An 18,513-nucleotide genomic window follows, 5' to 3' on the forward strand; every position below is an offset into this window, starting at 1 on the left:
GCAACAAATCATCAAGGTTACTCTCAGTCTTTCATGAGTACACACGAATGTTCAAATTTAGGAAAGGAAGTTGACTAATGAGGAATTAAATAATAACTACAACTCTTAAGAAAAAGAAAAAAAACCAGTGCAGCTAAAAAATACTCACGATTTACATCACTGCTTATACATAGAGAGGAACATCGTTAGAATTTCGTTCATATTAAGATAAAATAAACCAAAATAAACATGGTAACGCTAACAATTTGAAAAATGTTTTGAAGGAGAGGAGCTTAACTGTCATGACGATTCATTAGATCAGCTACAAACAGCTGTGACGAGGGGGAGAAGGGAATCAAGAAGGACATTAGCAAGAATTACTCTGATATCGATCCTCAATTTACTCTGAGTCCAACTGTTCTATACTATTAAATAATCAAGACTGAGAAAACATGTGAGTAAGACTCTCAAAGTATCACTGATTTATTTGAATAAATATCTCACTAAATACACAAACATTAGTGATGAAATGTTAATTGTGCACAAATACTACAACCCCCCCTTTGAAGTATTTAAGCCTTAAGATGAGGGAGACTTCTGAGCATTACACTGACTCTCCTCGGTTCATGAGCTTCACGATCCGACGCTTCATCTGATTTATTTTTTAGATTTTGAATACGTTTCTTTAAGAATCTTCGGTTGCTCAAGCTTGTTCCTCCATTCATTCCCTGGATGATGTAGGATCTATCATTTTCCCTCTAGGACTCGATGATGCCCAGTTGTATCCCATTCTCTTGTCAATTGGATTTTGAATTACAACGCATTCACTCGTTTCTAATTGAAGGAGTATTGATCTTTCATCTCTGTTGCCTTTATGTTTCTCATTGAATACTTGTCTTGGGTTTGCTGATGTCTTAAATTAAAATCTGTATACGATTGTGATTAATGAATTAATGTTATCATTTTCCTTCCGAACAACCACTCTCCTGATGAGAATCCATCACTCTGGATGTTGTCCATCTTCAACTTTCCCTTTTTGCGAAAAAATTCACCAGTCTTTCCATAGGTTTAACTGCAGCTTCTGCGTGTCCATTGCTCTGGGGATTATGCATCATGGATAATATTAACATTTTCACAAAATTCATTAAACACCACAGACTTATACTGTGGTCCACCGTCTGTCCTAATTCTATTAGGTATAACAAAAATCTTCTATATTGTGTAAGTGATGGCCAACAATTGCATTTATCAACATATACTGGGTGGTTCATTGAAATATGAACACTCACTAATTCAATAATTAATTCAGTTTGAATGATTGAATTTAATTCATATTTCAATATATTAAGCATAAAACATTAGTTACAAAAAAAACCCAGCTGTCTGGCTTACTTACAGGCGAAAATTATACTTGAACGTGATCGACGAATTTCTTTTTACGCACTCCAAGCCGTTGGGGGTCTCCACCGTCTATTTTGTCAGGAAGTCCGAAACGTTGGAGAAGAGGAAGGGCTCTGTCAAAAAGACTGAATTGGACACGAAGGAGAAAAAAAAAAAAAAAACAGTCCATGCCAATCCCTTCAAGTCCATGAGGCCCATGCAAGATACTTTGGGGTTTCACACCAGGCTGTCCAGAAAGCTATAAATAATGGGTGGAAAGTCCCTTGTGAGGATGGAGAGACCACTTTTAACACCAGCAATGAAGGAAACCCATCTTCTCCCTTGCAAGACTCTTTTGAACTTTTTTTTGCAACTATGAGCTCCCTACAGCTCTGAGCCCTGATGCCAACTCCCTCGTCTTCACCTTCGGGTGCATATCGAGAGGAAGACCTGCATCCAGTATCCTTCATCCAAACTCTGAGGCCCTCAAAGCCACTGTAAGCCAGCACTGAAACGCCATGACAGATGACTACATACGCAGAAGGTTTCAGACCTTCCTGAGCCGCCTGGAAGCCATCATTGCCGCTAAGGGCGGCTACATTAATGATTAAGAGAGCTCAGACACACATCCATTTAGGTATTAATTTTGTGGAAATTGTATTGTTAATTAATAAGTTGTATCTTGTTGAAGTATAAAATTTAAAGTGTTAATGGACCCCTCGGTACATCAAAGAAATTGCCAACATATTCAAGAGATATGCAGAAGTTATTCATATGGACAATGCCACTCATCTGTCTTCATTATTGGTTACTAGGGTTGACTTGCACAGTACTTTTGACATTGTTCACATGTTTAGACTACTTGCTTGATCTCATTTTAGAATCCTGGCCCATTGAAAAGAGATCAAATCCTCTCCACCGTTCTTGTCATTCCTTGATGACTGCTGTGGACACTTTGCATACTTTTGGATCTTGCGTTCTTCGGTATAACCAAACGACTTTTATTGAATAATAAATGATAAGAAAGCAAATTGGCACAACATCAAACTTTTGGACATGGAAAAGAATGAAAGGGGAGGGGGTCGCCGGAGTAAAAGATTATGAGCTCATCAAGGCTACAACAGGATTGAAAAAAATAACTTTTATAATTCCAAATGAAGCCGGGATCACGAACCTGGAGGAAGTAAAGTTGGTGATGGAGTTTTTTGTTGGAGAAGTCGAGGCATACTACCAAACACCGAGATCGAAGATTTTGAAGGAGAATTCGTAAAAAAAATAATAATATTACAATAGCCAGTTAGGTCTTTGAATATTGTCGTAAAAGTGAAGACTTCTATAGACATCCCAATTTCTTATTCAATTTCAAATGTCCCTTAATTCATTCCGATTGGAGAAATATTGTAGTTTTATTGAAAAACAATGTTCTCATTGCTCATAAATCGGTCATTAATTTATGGATATATAGTGAGGAAAAATTGATTTCCCAGGACTTCCCCAAGTAAATATCTGCAATTGATGTACAAAACCAAGGAAGAAAATTGGCACTCAAAACTAGAGGATGGTCAGTTATCAACATCAAACTTTTCTGAAGAAGTAGCTGAAGAAACCGAGGGAGATGTTCAGGAAAATGAAGTCAATCAAAATGACGAGCGGGATGAGACTAATTTAGTTGTAGATGCAGTTTTATTAGAGGAAGAAGTTGTTTCATCACTGAGTTTTGAAACTCAAACTAATTGGGAATCATTTGCTTCAAAGAAAATTTCTGAATCACCTCAAGAAATGGAGGGGAGTTTGCTAAATGATAATCTTGGGAGGTTAGAAGAAGACAACACCGTTAAGGCGTTAGAACAAGGAAGGGAATTGAGAGAAATCTGGAAAATAGTGATAAGAAACGAATCTAACGCTTTCAAAAAACCAAAGAAGATTGATGGTCTGCATACAAGACTTTTAAGGAGTCCTGAGTTTGAGGAAACGAAGAGAAAGAAGGAAAAAAGTAGGTAGTTATACAAAAAAACTTCCCTAACACACCAAACAAAGAAATTATAATTATCAACTGCTTATAGATCAACACTCAACATTGCAAAGCAGGAAACTTAGAACATATCATATAGCTTTAATAACTATAATCTAAGTGGATACATAATTCACAGTAAATTAAGATCAAAACCTAGGTCCTGCATTCAAACTGTTAATCAATTGCATGCATGGTTTGTTCCAGAATTATTTGTCCAGAATATGTCTACAAATGGATTAATCTATAAGATATATTTGTGCAGCCTATTTTGATCAATTTCAATCTGTTTAGAATGAGACTCTGATAAGTCTTACCAAACATTGAGAACCATGTGTAAAAGCCACTATTCTTGTCCATGAACTCTAATGTCCATAATCATCTTTGGTGTAGCACATACATTGATACAAGAGGATAAATTCTTTAGAGCATCATTGATGAACACAATCTTAAAGTAATAAATGAGGGAATGAGCCGTCATTCGTTACACAGCCAGCTAGTTCTACCATTGATATTACAATTATAAAAGTTTGAGATTACAGGATGGAAGGAATGTAAGTCTTCGACTATCAACGTTGGATTATCGATACATAGTTTTTAACTTTATAAAATACCATACAATAGCTGAAAAATCAAGAAATTTGAGGAAAACTCTTTAGGACTCTTTCAGATGCCATACAATAAACGAATCACTACCTGAAATACTTCCCAACGCAAATGTGATAGACCAATGTTCTGAATCACTATTCACTGAAGTCATCAGAAGGGCGATCGATATTGCCTGACTACTGAGAAAAACGACAAAAACAAAATCAGTGCCATGGTGGACAAAATATCTCGCCAGTTTGAGATACAAACTTAGCAAACTGGAACCAAAGCGTAGCCACAACTCACACAGAGAAGAGTACCTAACTACTAAGAAATGCGTATTGTACGGTACTCAGAAAAGAAAAAATAATTATAGAAACATTTCGACAGCGAAGCTGTAATTATTGAAGATTTTGTCAAAGTAATTAGAGTTCAGATTTCAATTGCTGACTCAATTGGTCTCTTCAAAACAGACAGGTAATACTTGCTATCACCTACTGAATCTTTACAAAAGGTTAATTGAAACTCACTTCCCAGACAGGAGAATCAATACTAATTCTGATAGACCGCCGCAAGAAACAAACTCCGATATTTACTTTGTGGATGTAAGTAGGGTAAGATAATCCTTGAACTGATTTGGACCACACAAGAGTTCCGTAACAGATGGACTGAAAACAGTCGTACAAATTGAGCTGGCGAGAGATGAAAGTGACATATTTGCCAAAACCGAGTAAAGGTGATTACAGCTAGGCAAAATCTTTTAGGCTAATCCCCGTCTCAAACTACATCCTAAAAGGTCTCGAAAGAATTGTACAGTGGAAAGTCAAAGATGTAGATACGACACTTCACTCGCAATACGCCCATACAAAGAGAATATCAACCGAGATTTGGCTGTCTATAAGTTGTCAACGCCTAATTACAACGAGCAATGATGGGTAATTCTGCTAGTAGTAGATATACATAATTGGAAATTGAGATAAGGCTGTCAAAAAATTTCAAGGATAAAACCCCTTTTTGAAAGGATTTGATTGTAAAATTCAAATGTTCTTATAATTACCACCCCATAAAAGTGCTTATTTAATTATTTGGAGCTACTTACTTAACGCTGATTGATTGCTATTAAACATGGTTAATATATTATTATTTGATAAGAATACCTTCACAATAATGTGATTGTGGAGAATATTGATTAATTAATTATTCTTTTACAGAAATTCACTGTTTATTTATTAAAAGAATCTTCAACCAATTGATTGACTTTTTTGATTCAGGATATTATGTTAAAAAATCTGATATTTTATAATGTGCTATGCGTTTATTATTCCAGGTCTCTAATACTTCTAATACCTTCTGTTATATCCCTTCAAATCCTAATCTAACTTGTTTGATTGTCTTTTTGATAAAGGAAGTTTTGTTGTCCCACCCTATGTAACAGGAGCGTCCGCACGGGGAGGGCTAAGGGGGCTGTAGCCACCCCAAATTAAGAAAGTTAGAAAGTTTAATATTTGATATTTAATTAAATTTATCAAAAAATTTCACAAAAAATTTACTTGTGTGTGAATAGCTACGAATTTTTCAAGAAAATGTAATAATTGAAATTTATTTCCAAAAAATTTTATATTTGAAATTTATTTCCAAAAAATTTTATATTTGAAATTTAATTTTAGAAATTTTTTTTCCAAAAATTTAATTTTATGAGAATAGATATGGGCTTTTGAAATTGTTTGTGAATAACTGGATTTTTGAAAGTCTTTTTCAAAAATTTAATTTTTTAAGAATAGCTATCTATGGCTTTTTGAATTTTTTTTCTGAAAAATCTAATAATTGAATTTTTTTTCCAAGAAATGTTATATTCGATATTATATTTTAGAAAAAAAATCCTTTTTTCTTTTGCACAACTCTAAATTTTTGAACTTAATTGTGTGTGAAGAGCTTTAAATTCTAGAATTTTTTTTCCAATAAATTAAATTTTTTGAGAATAGCTATGGATTTTTCAATTTAATTTTTGAATTTTTTTACCACGAAAATTCAAAAAGCCCCAAAAAAAAAAAAGAAGAAGATATATATATATATATAATCCTGCGGACGCCCCTGGAATGAATATTTTTTTTCTTTGAATCACTAGTGGGCCTGAGTTGTCCTGATCCGTTGCAAGGCTTTGTAAATATAGTTTACATAGTCTACACATTGACTTAGGGATGATAATATTGTCTAAACTGCGGTAAGCGTAAAACCACACCTGGGAGAATGTCATAAAATTATGGTAACTTTGAGGGACGCTATTTCTGCTGACAATGATCACCTGGCTTTCTGATACCAGTACGTTAGAATTTTCAAAGTAGGAAGGAATAATTAATAAGGCCATTCATGTTTTGCTCTAGCTAACATATACTTTAAAAAAAAAATTGGAGCAAAGTTTAGCCATCCCGAGAAATGCTTCCTCTTCACCTGCAAGAAGCTGTTGTTCTATAATTATTCAAAGATCCCCCTCCCTACAATTATTCTATTAAAAAATTTACTATATATTGCTTATAGCCCCAATTATGAAATGAGTAAAGTTGCAAAATATTTTATGAATATTGGTTAAATTAGGGTGTGGGTAAATTAAAAAAATAAGGACGTCGCTTTGGCAAACATATTGAAAAAAATATGGTAAATACAGAGTGTGATAGGGAAATTTTTCACAATCAAGAAGAAACACCAAAGCCTCAATAACATTTTATTTGAAAAGAATTATAGAAAATGTTAATGAAAAACTTTAGCAATCAATCTTGGCAAGAATTATTCAATATGGCCGCCTCCAGCCTCTATCACAGCCTCTGCACGAGCCCGGAACTTGGTGGAGGTTGCCACAATATAATCGGCAGACATATTGGCCCATTGCTTCTTGATGCTGGCTTTGAGTTCCTGCATATTTATGTGTGATGTCTTCCAGACCTTGCTTTTTAAGACAATCCACACACTGAAGTCGAGGGGATTGAGATTAGGGCTGGAAGAGGCTAGAAGGTCTTGTACCAGAAGTCAGCAAAGTGTTTCCTGCAGAATTTATGTGTCTTCAAAGCCGTGTTACTGGAGTAACTGTCTTGGTCCACACATAGTTCTTTTCAGGATAGTTAGCCTTCAGCTAGGCCAAGATTTTCCACATCAGGACCTTATAGTAGGCCTCAGATCCAATTTTCTCAACAGAGGGACACGAATCCAAAGCACATTGTTTGGGCCGGATGTTTTGTCCTGAAGGTGCCTTGGACTTCCTCAGGTGATGCTGCTATAAATATATCGTTTATGCGGCTCAAAACCTGGTTGACAGATGACTCTTCAAGTAATTAAGGACTTTTTTGCATCTCTCCTTAAGGCCTTCATCCTGTCGGTGAGGAGATGTCTTGGAGTCCTGACAAAGTTCTTAAGGCCGTGTTCATCATGAAATACTCTCCTGATAGTGATCTCATCCGTGTTGAAAATGTCAGCCATGTGGCACATTGATGCTGTTGGATCTTCCTTGATCTTCCCTCCAGGTACTTGAGAAATGTTTCATCTCGCTTCAAACCATTGCCTCTCCTTCCTGCCTTCCCTTTTATCCTTACCCATTCTCTTTGGCCACCCTGATGTTCCCAACTGTCCTCACGGTCACGCCGACAATGTCTGAAATTCTTTTTGAATCAACATCCGCGTTGAGAAGATCCAAAATCAGTCCTCACAAAAACGGATCTCAGATGAGACATACCAATTAATCAACTAAATATTTCTTCATTATTAAAGCTGTTGTGAAGATAGAAATTTCTGCCAGTAGATATATTTTTTCTTCAATATGGCACGAGTTGCATATCCACTGAGGGAATAAACAATATCAAATGCAGCTTGATGGTAGATTTAAAGCCAAAAAACATCTGGAACTTGAATACAAATGGGAGAGGCTTGTTCCAAGACAGAAAGTGAATTCAAAATATATTCAAGACTGTGTAGCCTCCATTTCATAAAATCGGATTATATTACCCATTCGTAGACCAAAGATAGGGTAGAGGTCATCAACTTAATCGGCAACTGGAACTAAGGTAGGGCTCTCATGGACACAAGCTCAAAAACAGGTTCTACCTTTGGGTGAAAGGCTAAGTTACTTTAAAATGAAAATATGGACCTAATCCAAGGATTGACATATGTACTTAATTGAATTACTTAACTTTTCAGGAGATCGAAAAGGATTCTGTGCCTTGAATGTGGTCAAACCTTCTGCTCTACCTCTCTTCTCCTCGACCTCTTTCTAGACCCATTTGAGCATCCACTAGTGGCCTGCGACTCCAGCTTGAAAACAAACTTCATGAAGTCTTGGAGCTCAAAATGTTTGGGGAAGAAGTTACCGAGCTTTATGATAAGTTGTTACTCAAAACATTACCGTGCGATCTATACTAATTAAATCACCCGAAGTGGTCTCTTGTTAAGCTAGAAGCGACTGAAGGTAGGGGCCTTGTTATTAAGGTTAGCCTCGAAATCCAAGAAGACCTTACCTTTCCAATTTTTGATAGGTATCATACGCTAAGCAATATCTCAGTCTCCCACTGTCTTACCACAAAGGCTAATGTCATCAAATCAGTAACTGAAGTAATCAACATTGCTACGTATTTAGGATCAAAATAGTTCTTGAATAATTAACAGACTTATAAAATCATCATGGGCTTATCTTCTTTCTGTTTGTCCTATGTGGCAAAATGTTAGTACGACCCTCTATGATCAAATCTTCAAGTCGAATTGCTTTACAGTTCCATTTCCCAAGTATCTTAGACCTCTGTCTACTGCGGTTACCTTAGAGACTGGACTACCGTTATCTATATTTAAATATCTTGGAACAAGGATCAAACACCTTAACAGCAGAGGGCGTAATGTCAATCTCATAATCGATGAGTTCTACTCCGCAGAAAGAGTCGAGTTTGTTAGAGGTAAGCTCTTGGGCTGCGAGAACAACCAAAAAACTAAAATCGTCCTTACAATTATGATCAAATCCGTTGGAGGAAACTAACTTATACCGATTGCCAAATTAAACGCTTAATTTATTTACAGCAAATATACTCTAATTATAAAAACTCTCTATCAAATTGGATTTATCTTTGTGGTCGTATTAGTTGATAACCACGAAGCCAACAGGAAGTTGTTCACTCATTTTCTTTGTGGTGCTACGCTCCAGACGTCAGTTACTCGCTTACACGACATCAATAGAAAAGTTCATCTCGTCTTTGACCCTGCTTACAATTTAAAAAATATTTATAACTACTTCCAAAGGACAAAACACTTTAGCATTCCTCTGAATCGTCTAGGAGTTAAATCATCATTACACCCTGTCTTTGCTCATATCAAAGAAATCCATTATAAAAAGTAAAGAAAGAGCTCAGAAACTTCAATCGAAGAAATAGTTGATACTGTTTGTGAACTAGGTCACAAATGGGCTAGTATTCTTGGCAAGATTTCACAAATACTCTTTAACGGGATGGGCTAAAATTTGGTTTCTCAACTCAATGACAACATCCGACAAGAAGACAGAAAAAGATCATCTTAAAGGAATCTCAAATCTAGAAAGGTTGGCAAACTTCAATCGGATAATGTTTAAGATATGAACATTAATTTTTCTGGTGTGTGTATATATTTTGAAATAATTAATGTATATTGTATTAGATATTGAGATATTACAGCTTATTTAATTGTATTAATTGTCATATTATAAACAAATATTTATAGATTTTTACTCAAAAAATCTGTATTGAAAAGCCGTATAACATATTTTAATATAAAAATAACATATTTGTTTTCTAAGCCAGCTCTTGGAGAGCGTGTTTTCTAATCTGTTGTCCAGGTGCTCGAGACGTCCATGAAAACATCATTTATATTAGTGAGGCCCCAATTTTGTTGTATCTAATTAGTTAAGTGAGTTTTGACCTCCGGTTCAGATCCACAGTCTGGATCTTATCAATATCAGTATACGGTTTAGATCAAAAAATAGATCTACGGTCTTCACCAAAAATCGATCTAAATCAATGTAAATACTTTAGACCTGACCGAAAAAAAAATCGGTCCAAACCCAAATCAACAATAATAAAAATATTGAATTCTCTTCCTCAGTAAGTTATATTTTCATTAATATGCCCTTTCATTCAACTACGTAGGTTAAAAAAACTATTAAATAGTGATGAATACTACAGTAAGTTATTAAATTGATTTATTATTATTTTTAATAATTCAAGTTTTTTTAAAGTTACGGAATTAAAAAATAAAAGGGCTGTCTGTGTTGTTGCTTTTTGTAATTCACTTCTGACGTTCATGTAAAAATAAAATAAAAGCCTGGTGGATCCAAACATATGACAAAACAACGTTCTGAAAATACCTTATATTTCTATATACCTTAATTAATTAATCAAAGTCCGTTAAAACAAATAAAAACCACGCTAGGAGAAATAAAATATTTGTAAATTTGTAGATTCGAGGTTTCGTCGATTCCGATAAATTAATTACTAAAGTAATTGTATAAATAAACAATATCACAACTTATATAAACACACGCCTCCATGACTCTCAATACTTTCGTTGGCTAGGGAATTCTTTAAAATTAAATTCAACTTTTGCGACTCGGGCCACTTTTCTTGAGATATATATTATCTAGTATTAAAAAATAACAACAATGCTTTTTCCTTGTTTTAAGATTTAATTTCTTAATAAATAAAATTAATAACATGAATGATTATTCATTATTTTGTGATCAACGCATCAAATAACACACAACTGGAATAAGATGTGTAAATTAAAACATTTCTGATTCATGGTGCAATATAATGCAATCATGATTTCCATTAATGTTACTACAATTTTAAAAGATAAAATGTTTAATTATTTGCCAAACTAATATAAGTGATTCATTTCATTATGAGTATGTTTCAATAGTTTGCTTGAACCCCTTTTAAAACCATTGTCACAAAAATCTTGACAACCGCCCAATAAATAAATAAATTAGAAATAGAAAAAATGCTTGAAGAATTTATGAATCATCCCCGGGCATAATAATTTTTTACTTATATTAGTTTGTCAACAAAGAAACAGAAAGTGATGTCGTTTTACGGCAAAATAATACAACTCCTTGAATAATTAAATAATAATATTTAATGTAGTTGTAGGTTAATCACATAGAGTCACTGTGAAAATTCTTCTCAGCCTGCCACATTTTTATTAAAGAACTAGTTTAAAGAAACTGTCACACCACCTTGCGGATCATGTATATATTAATTTAGCTCATCCCTTATTATTAATTAATATTTGTGTGTCACGAACAAAACTCGTAAATTGGTACTCAAGTTTTATGAACTAAATAAAAAACGACAAAAAAACTCGACTGGTAGACATAAAGAACCGAGTGTTGCTCAGAACTCGTCAAAAACTCGTAAGCCGTTAAAACCTCGGTACTTGGGATCCTTTGTTTTTCTTTTTCGAGGCCATTATAACATGTATAACGGCCTCGAATGACTTCCTTTATATGTTACATTTAGAATTTATGTTTTCCCAGAGGTCTATGCAGTTTTCCTATGTTGAATTTTGTGAAATGTGTATTCTTAATCCCAGTCGGCTTGAAATGTATTTTTTGTTTAAATTTTTTAACTAATTAATGAACGCTTAATTTAGGGATGTTACTAAAAATTTCAAATTCAATTTTTTTCCTTTTCCGCTATTTATATAAAGGGTTTATAAAGTTGGCTCACTCTACATTGTATATTAACATATTTAATGTTTGAGAAGGATATTGAAAAGTATTGTCTATAAAGTGTAGATTCAAAGGACTAGGAAGTAATTTCTGAATTCATCAACTCAAATTTTTTGTGTCTTGTCAAAATTACTTCCAGACTCTTCTATTTCCTTCCTTATTCTCAAGACAAAGGACCTTCCCAGGTTTAAGAAGTTTGCAAACTTAACATTGTCTCGTCCGACGTGGATCACAACAAGGACACTCTTCCTTTCCTCGATTGTGGAATAAACCCTTTGTTGATCGATGCCATTTTTTTTAACTGATGCAAAAAACTTGTGTCTAGCCACAGTGTTACCTCACTAACACAAAAATACCCTATGTATTTTGTTGTGAGCCGTCAATTCCCTCTTCTCCCTTGATACGTCATGGCTATTTCATAATTTATTAGTTTTAACAAATACGCAAAGTAATAAGTTATGCTATAATTATGCTCCGTTTCCAAAAGAACATGAATACAATTTCTTGTAAATCCCTCGTCGTTTACATGATATATATATTAGCCATTTTATAATTTCTATGAAGAAAGTTTAGCTATCATACACAATTATTAATGTATAACTTCAGTTTTAATAAAATATTACTAACCAATATTACGATACAGTATCGAATAAACTACTATGTAGATATTAATAATATGTAATTCTGTACTAGGAAAACTACCATGGAGGAAAATTGCCCGTATTTTCAAAAAGAATAATAAACATTATAAAAATATGGTTTAATATTGCAATATAGGATGTAGGGGGGGGTAGTATGGGATTGTTTAAAAACCATTGCCAATACATCCAAGGAACCCCTCTAACATCCAAACTAGTTCAAATACCTGGGATTGGTTGGGTTCCCGGTGGGTAGTGTGGGATTCAACCACCAAAGCATCACATCCAGCCAAGAAAGAGGGATTCCTTAGATGTATTGGATGAATTGGCAGTGGTTTTTAAGGATCCAGTGGTACCCCTAAGTACCATAATCAACTTAAGGGCTTGTAACATTTTTTTTTGGTATTAGAAGGGGTCCTTGGATTTATTGGAGGAATGGATGGTGGTTTTTAGTAATCCCACACTACCCCCAGACCAATCGGAGGGCAGAAGGTATTCAACCATATTTTTAGAGGCTCCAAGCTATTTATTCATCCCCCCTTGAAGGTAATTTATGATGTGTTTTTATTCGTCATGAAGTTGAATTTTCTCCCGGGCAATTGCTCTAACTGGCAATTTTCTTCAGGGCAATCCTCCACGGGCAATTTTCCCCAAGGTAGTTTTCTGTGCACAATGTAATTCATATTAAAATTGATGAAGAAATAAGGTGACAGTGATGGTGTTCGAGTATATAAGAGATAAATGACAGTTGGTATGATTGACTTATTTGGCTAACTACCAGATGATTTCGGGCCTTTTTTCTGTTTCTTTTTGGAAGAAAAGTTGTGTGATACAATAAAGGTAACGACATGTAGCTGGCAAAACAACAAAGAACCTCTTACCTGCGCATGCGCTCTAAATTATTGTATTCAACAGCTGGACGCTGTAGAATACAATAATTTTGTATCATATTGTATTGTTATGAAAACAGGGATATTTTTTGCAAGATATGTAGATTGTAAAATGTTCTTAAAATAACACATATGTCATCGTATTTGCTTTAATACACCAACGATATTTTAAAGAAAAATTCAAGGACCGTCTGTCCTAAGGTTGGACTGGAGCAAATAAAAAGTGACCGACATAACAGTACTCGGGACACCGCAGTGAATACCTTTGGAATGAAGAAAACAATGTATATTGTAGAGTTTGATTATTATATGAAGCAAAGGTATTTTGAATTGGACAACACATGCTTAAACTTGTGATACTGAATTATTATATGTCACACACATAATGGGATAAACTTATACTTACAGTACGATAGGAAATACGATTATATACAGAAATATACATAGAAATCAACGGAAATATTTGAACACTCATAATAAAAATATATAATACATTTCGTCAAATTGTCATATTATTATACATCAAATGCCATACATTGTTCAGTTAATTCATGGTGTGATTGAAGTACTTTTTATAAGAGAGAAAGAGAATACATGAATGTAGTTAACTTATCAATTCTTAATTCTGAAATTGAGGCTCTCCTTTGGGTTCCTTGAGTAGCCATGACCAGTAGAAACCATTGAAACTAATAAATAGTACAGCCATGATGAAACTACAGCTCCGCTCAAATTTGATAAAAGGAGTAATGTTCATGTCTACATTACTATTTATATTATTTGAGTTTGAGCTATTGGGGCTATCTGACATACGGCCTTTTAAGGATGAAACACGTCGTTTTTTGTGGCAAAGACCAGAGAATCCTCGTTTTTTCGTCACGGCCTGAAATATTCAATAAAGAAAATGAGTACATTTCTGTCCTTCTGACAACATATAAGCATAAAAGTACTCTGAAAAGTACATAAGTATTTTCTGAGTTAACACAAAAACAAAATGATTAATTTTTTACATCATATATAAGATATTCAACCACATAGAGCTTTTTCATGTACTCCCCAGAGCACTTTTCATTAAATGTTTAATTAGTGTGCCCTGCGAGATGATCTCTTCGTCTCATTTTGGCGAATACCCAAATACTATTGAGAACCAATGGTGGCATACTCATTCTCTAGCTGGAGTGCTCCCTGTATAGAACGTTTTTATGTGACGTCAGCATTGTTGATGGCGTCCATTTTAGGAGCCTAAACAGCCAAGTTGTAGAACAATAAAAACCCCTTTTTCATTAATATTAAGGATAATAATGAACTGTCGGATGTCAAAATGGGACCTACAAATAAAAAACTTAAGCCTTACTGTCTATCAAAAATATACCTCTCTATTACCTAGTTTTATTATATATCTGATCCAAAAATGTATCTAAAATAGGGATATTACATCGTCATACAATCTTATTTGTATATTATAGATAAAAATTAACTATTACAACGGGAATAGTAAGATATTTTTCTATAATCACCCTCATTTTCTTGTCCCTAATCGATCAAAGAAACAAAAAAGTAAATAACTGCAAAAATTTAGCCATTTCATAGATATTTTATGTACGAATTGCTTGCATTTTATTCCAATGGTACTAGGAAAATTGCTTGTGGAAGTTTGCCCCGGAGAAAATTGCCATGGAGGAAAATTGCCCGTATTTTGTTCAACCTTCATGATGAATAATAGTACATTATAAATTCCCTTAATATTATTTATGATAAATATCTAACCATATTTGTTTGTTCCATCTCCCAAGGGAGTACCTTCAAGTGTGAGCCATATTATTAAAATACTATTTCCTTGCACTTTTTTTTATATTCGATCCAATCTTCTAAGAAATGGATCGAGAGAATTGTTAAGGTGGATAAATAGCTTACGGCCTCTTAAAATATGGTTGAATACCGTCCACCATCGGATTGGCCCTGGGGTAGTGTGAGATTGCTAAAAACCACCGCCAATTCGTCCAATACATCCATGAATCACTTTAATACCAAAAAATAGTTTAAAGCCTCGGTTTGCAAATTGAAAACGGCATTTCTTTGTGTTTTTACGCCATTGAACTCTTTTTTCTTATGGATGTTACGTTACATGAAAATAACATTATTTGTATTTCAATAGTCATATCAACCAATTTTTTTTCTTTCATTTAGAAATGGGGACACTCAATTTTGAATTGCTTTTTTGTTTTTCTTTTTGTAAAGGTGGTTAGAGTATCGAACTGATTTATGTTGGAAATAATTTATCTAATCCTGTGAGTAAATTTTAAATAAAATAAAATTTTAATAATTATAATTTTGTTGAAACGAATATTTATATTTTATATATTCCTACATAAAACAAATCCGTAAAAAAAATAAAAAAATACAAAGTAAGGCAATTTTCCTCCATAGTTATTTCCTCCTGGACAATCTCCCATAGGCAATTTTCTCCGGGGCAGTTTTCCAAACACGAATTAAAATATCACTGTTTATCCTTGGCATCAAGTAGTATTCAATGTAAGAAATTCAATTATAAGAAATGAATCAAGAAGTTTATTAAGGAGGGGGAAGGAATAAGTAGCTTAAGACTTCTTAAAATATGGTTCAATACATTCCAACCTCGGATTGGCGCCAAGATAGTGTGGGATTGCTACAAACCATCGCACATACATCCAAGGAATCAAAGATTTTTTCAGCAAAGCTTGATGTAGCAAAGTTTTTTTATAGAAAAATATTTGGGCGAGCTTCTTTTTTGCTAGGATCATTTCAGTGAGGTTATAATAATTTATATTATAATGGCGAAAAAATTTGCTATGGACTTTTGAAATTTGATTCCATTAAATTAAATAATTTTTCCCAAATATTGTAATTTATGGATTTTTTTCTTCAAAAAAGTCTTAAAACCAAGTCCCCTCCCACCTCCCATCCCCCCAAAATACATATATAATCCCGCGAATGCCCCTGGTGAAGGAGCCTGATTCTGACAATATCTAATGAGAGAAAGGGTACATTTGGCACAAAGTTGACTTTTGAATAGAATTTTTTCACCTCACACCCCAATTTTGATGTCGTACATTTTGAGGGCCTAAACAATCTATTTGTATAACAATGAAAACCTTTTTTCATTAATATTAAGGAAAATAGGGAACTATTTGATGTCAAAATTGGACCAACAATTAGTAGGAATTCAATCTGAATGTCGATCAAAAATGTATCTCTCTTAAAAATATGAAATTATATCGTTATATAATCTTATTTTCGTGATGTAGTTAAAAATTAATGTAAAGAAAAGGATATTTTTCTCCAATTATTATTATTTTTTGTCCCTAATCGATAAAAAAAAAAGTACAAATTTATCAGTTTTCAGTACATATTACTGTGATTTAACTCAAATATCATTGTTTATCATTGACATCAAGTAGTATTCAATTTAAATCTTAAGTCTTTTTTCATTCATAAAGTCATTTGATGGAGTTTTAACAAAGGTTTATTGGAAATTTGTCTTTCTTATGTTGTAAAAATCTACACCCCCAAATGACGTCTCCTTCTATTAAATGCAATTGATGAGTTCAGTGCAAATGCTTTATAATCCCCCCTTGAAAGACAAATTAAATACTTTTGCACCAAATTTTCCATAGCTCTTTTGGCTCTTGTACAATCTTACTTGAATCCTGCAATAAGGATACATATAGTTTTTGTAATAAGTTATAGAGCTATAGTTAGCTTCTAATTTCAAGATGTCTAGATCTCTTCAAATTATTGGAATTACTGAACTGAATGAAGATTAATCAATATCTATCTTTTGTCAATCAATGATGATAAAGATAAAAAAGCATTATTTTTTTAAAAATGTGCTTAAAACACTTTAATTTTCATTGAATACAAACTATTCAAATTTGATATTTCCAGTGCTCATTTTTCAAAATTTGAGCGCTCTTTATTAGCTCATTTTGGCCAAAGAAATTGCTCAGAAATACAAGTCTACTTATAAATTATAGCTCTCCCACAGTCCATTAGAATCCCAATACATAGGTTAAGTTCAAAACAACAATATAAAATAAAATTCACGACAAAAAAATCAATTAAAAAAACCCTCGATGAAATGTATGACAGCCTCTTGCGTCCGATACGGACGCGTCCTTATAATTTAGGAGGAGACCATACCGGACGTCAAAGTTTTGAATCGTTACATCCCTAAAAATTTACAGGCAGTAATTTAAAAGGAGAATGCTTTCATGAATTAAATGATTTAATATCATCTTAAGACAAAAAAGACATTTATTCCCTCTAGTATATGCAGTATATATATTATGTTGAAAAGTTTTGCTTTTATTTAAGATACATCTTTTAATGAATAAGTCTCTTACTTACTTTAGGCTCCTGCTTATTCATTACCAAATGGCAAGGGGATTCCACGGAGTAAAAAACTTTATTTATTCCCTGTGTTGCAGAGGGAGCTTCACATGGGTGAGGTCTTCGTAGAAATGTACTAGATTGATCCTCTTCTTCTTCCTTCTCCTTGCTGGATCTTTTCTTCTTTAACTTTCCACATTTAGTCATGAGGCTAAAATCAAAACAAATTAGGTTTCACTGCTTTGGTAGGGAATAATACCAAAGCTATATTACAAAGTGAGCGTCTATTAGCTTGAAGACGCTACAAAACAACTTTAGGTGCATTGTATAAGTGAAAATAACTTCGTCAGGCAAGTAATATATTATTAGTGAGGGTATAGTAATTTCGATTTTTTCCAGATTTGTAGACAATTAACACTTTGGAGGATCTGTAATGTATATGCAAGGTTTCATTATACGGAGGAGGGGAGGTTGTGAGGTTGTCTCTATGGAGTATGTCGGGTGGGGAGTAGGGGTTCTCGGATTTCCTCTGTGGACTGAGGGATAAGGCCGAAGCAGATTATTATGTAAAGTACTTTTTGTCCTTGTCAAAATGTAAAAATAATTACATTATATTGAGAATTCACTCACTATGTGAGTTCATCGATGTTCATCAAGGGTAAAAATGCCAGAAGAAACTGAGAGATACGGGTTTGCACACTACAACCCCCGTAGAGGATATTCCTGAAAATAATGATACTCTAATGATTCATGTTAGATACAATAAAAAGTAGGTGTTGTCTAATATAATAATCTATCCTGACCTTATCCCTCAGTTTGAAGATCTTTTCCGAGCCAAATATCCCCTCTGACTTACTCCATAAGATAAAAACTCATAGCATTCTCCGTATAATCCGACCTTTCATTTACTTTCTTGATCCTCCAAAGTGCTAA

At 33.8% G+C, this 18,513-nt stretch overlaps 1 protein-coding gene across 1 annotated transcript in view; it reads right to left on the minus strand.

Annotated features, from left to right (window-relative positions):
* Positions 1-13,500: 13,500 nt before the first annotated feature.
* The window catches only part of LOC121118715 (glutamate-gated chloride channel alpha), a 103,612-nt gene continuing 98,599 nt past the window's right edge, over positions 13,501-18,513 (minus strand). Inside the window, exons 9-10 of the mRNA XM_040713304.2 lie at positions 17,599-17,791; positions 13,501-14,095 (exon numbers count right to left, since the gene is read on the minus strand). Coding sequence (XP_040569238.1) covers positions 13,835-14,095; positions 17,599-17,791 — 454 coding nt within the window. The 3' untranslated portion in view covers positions 13,501-13,834. The remainder of the gene's footprint in view (positions 14,096-17,598; positions 17,792-18,513) is intronic.

The sequence above is a fragment of the Lepeophtheirus salmonis genome, chromosome 5 (genome assembly GCF_016086655.4).
Source record: "Lepeophtheirus salmonis chromosome 5, UVic_Lsal_1.4, whole genome shotgun sequence".
Lineage (NCBI taxonomy): Eukaryota > Metazoa > Arthropoda > Copepoda > Siphonostomatoida > Caligidae > Lepeophtheirus > Lepeophtheirus salmonis.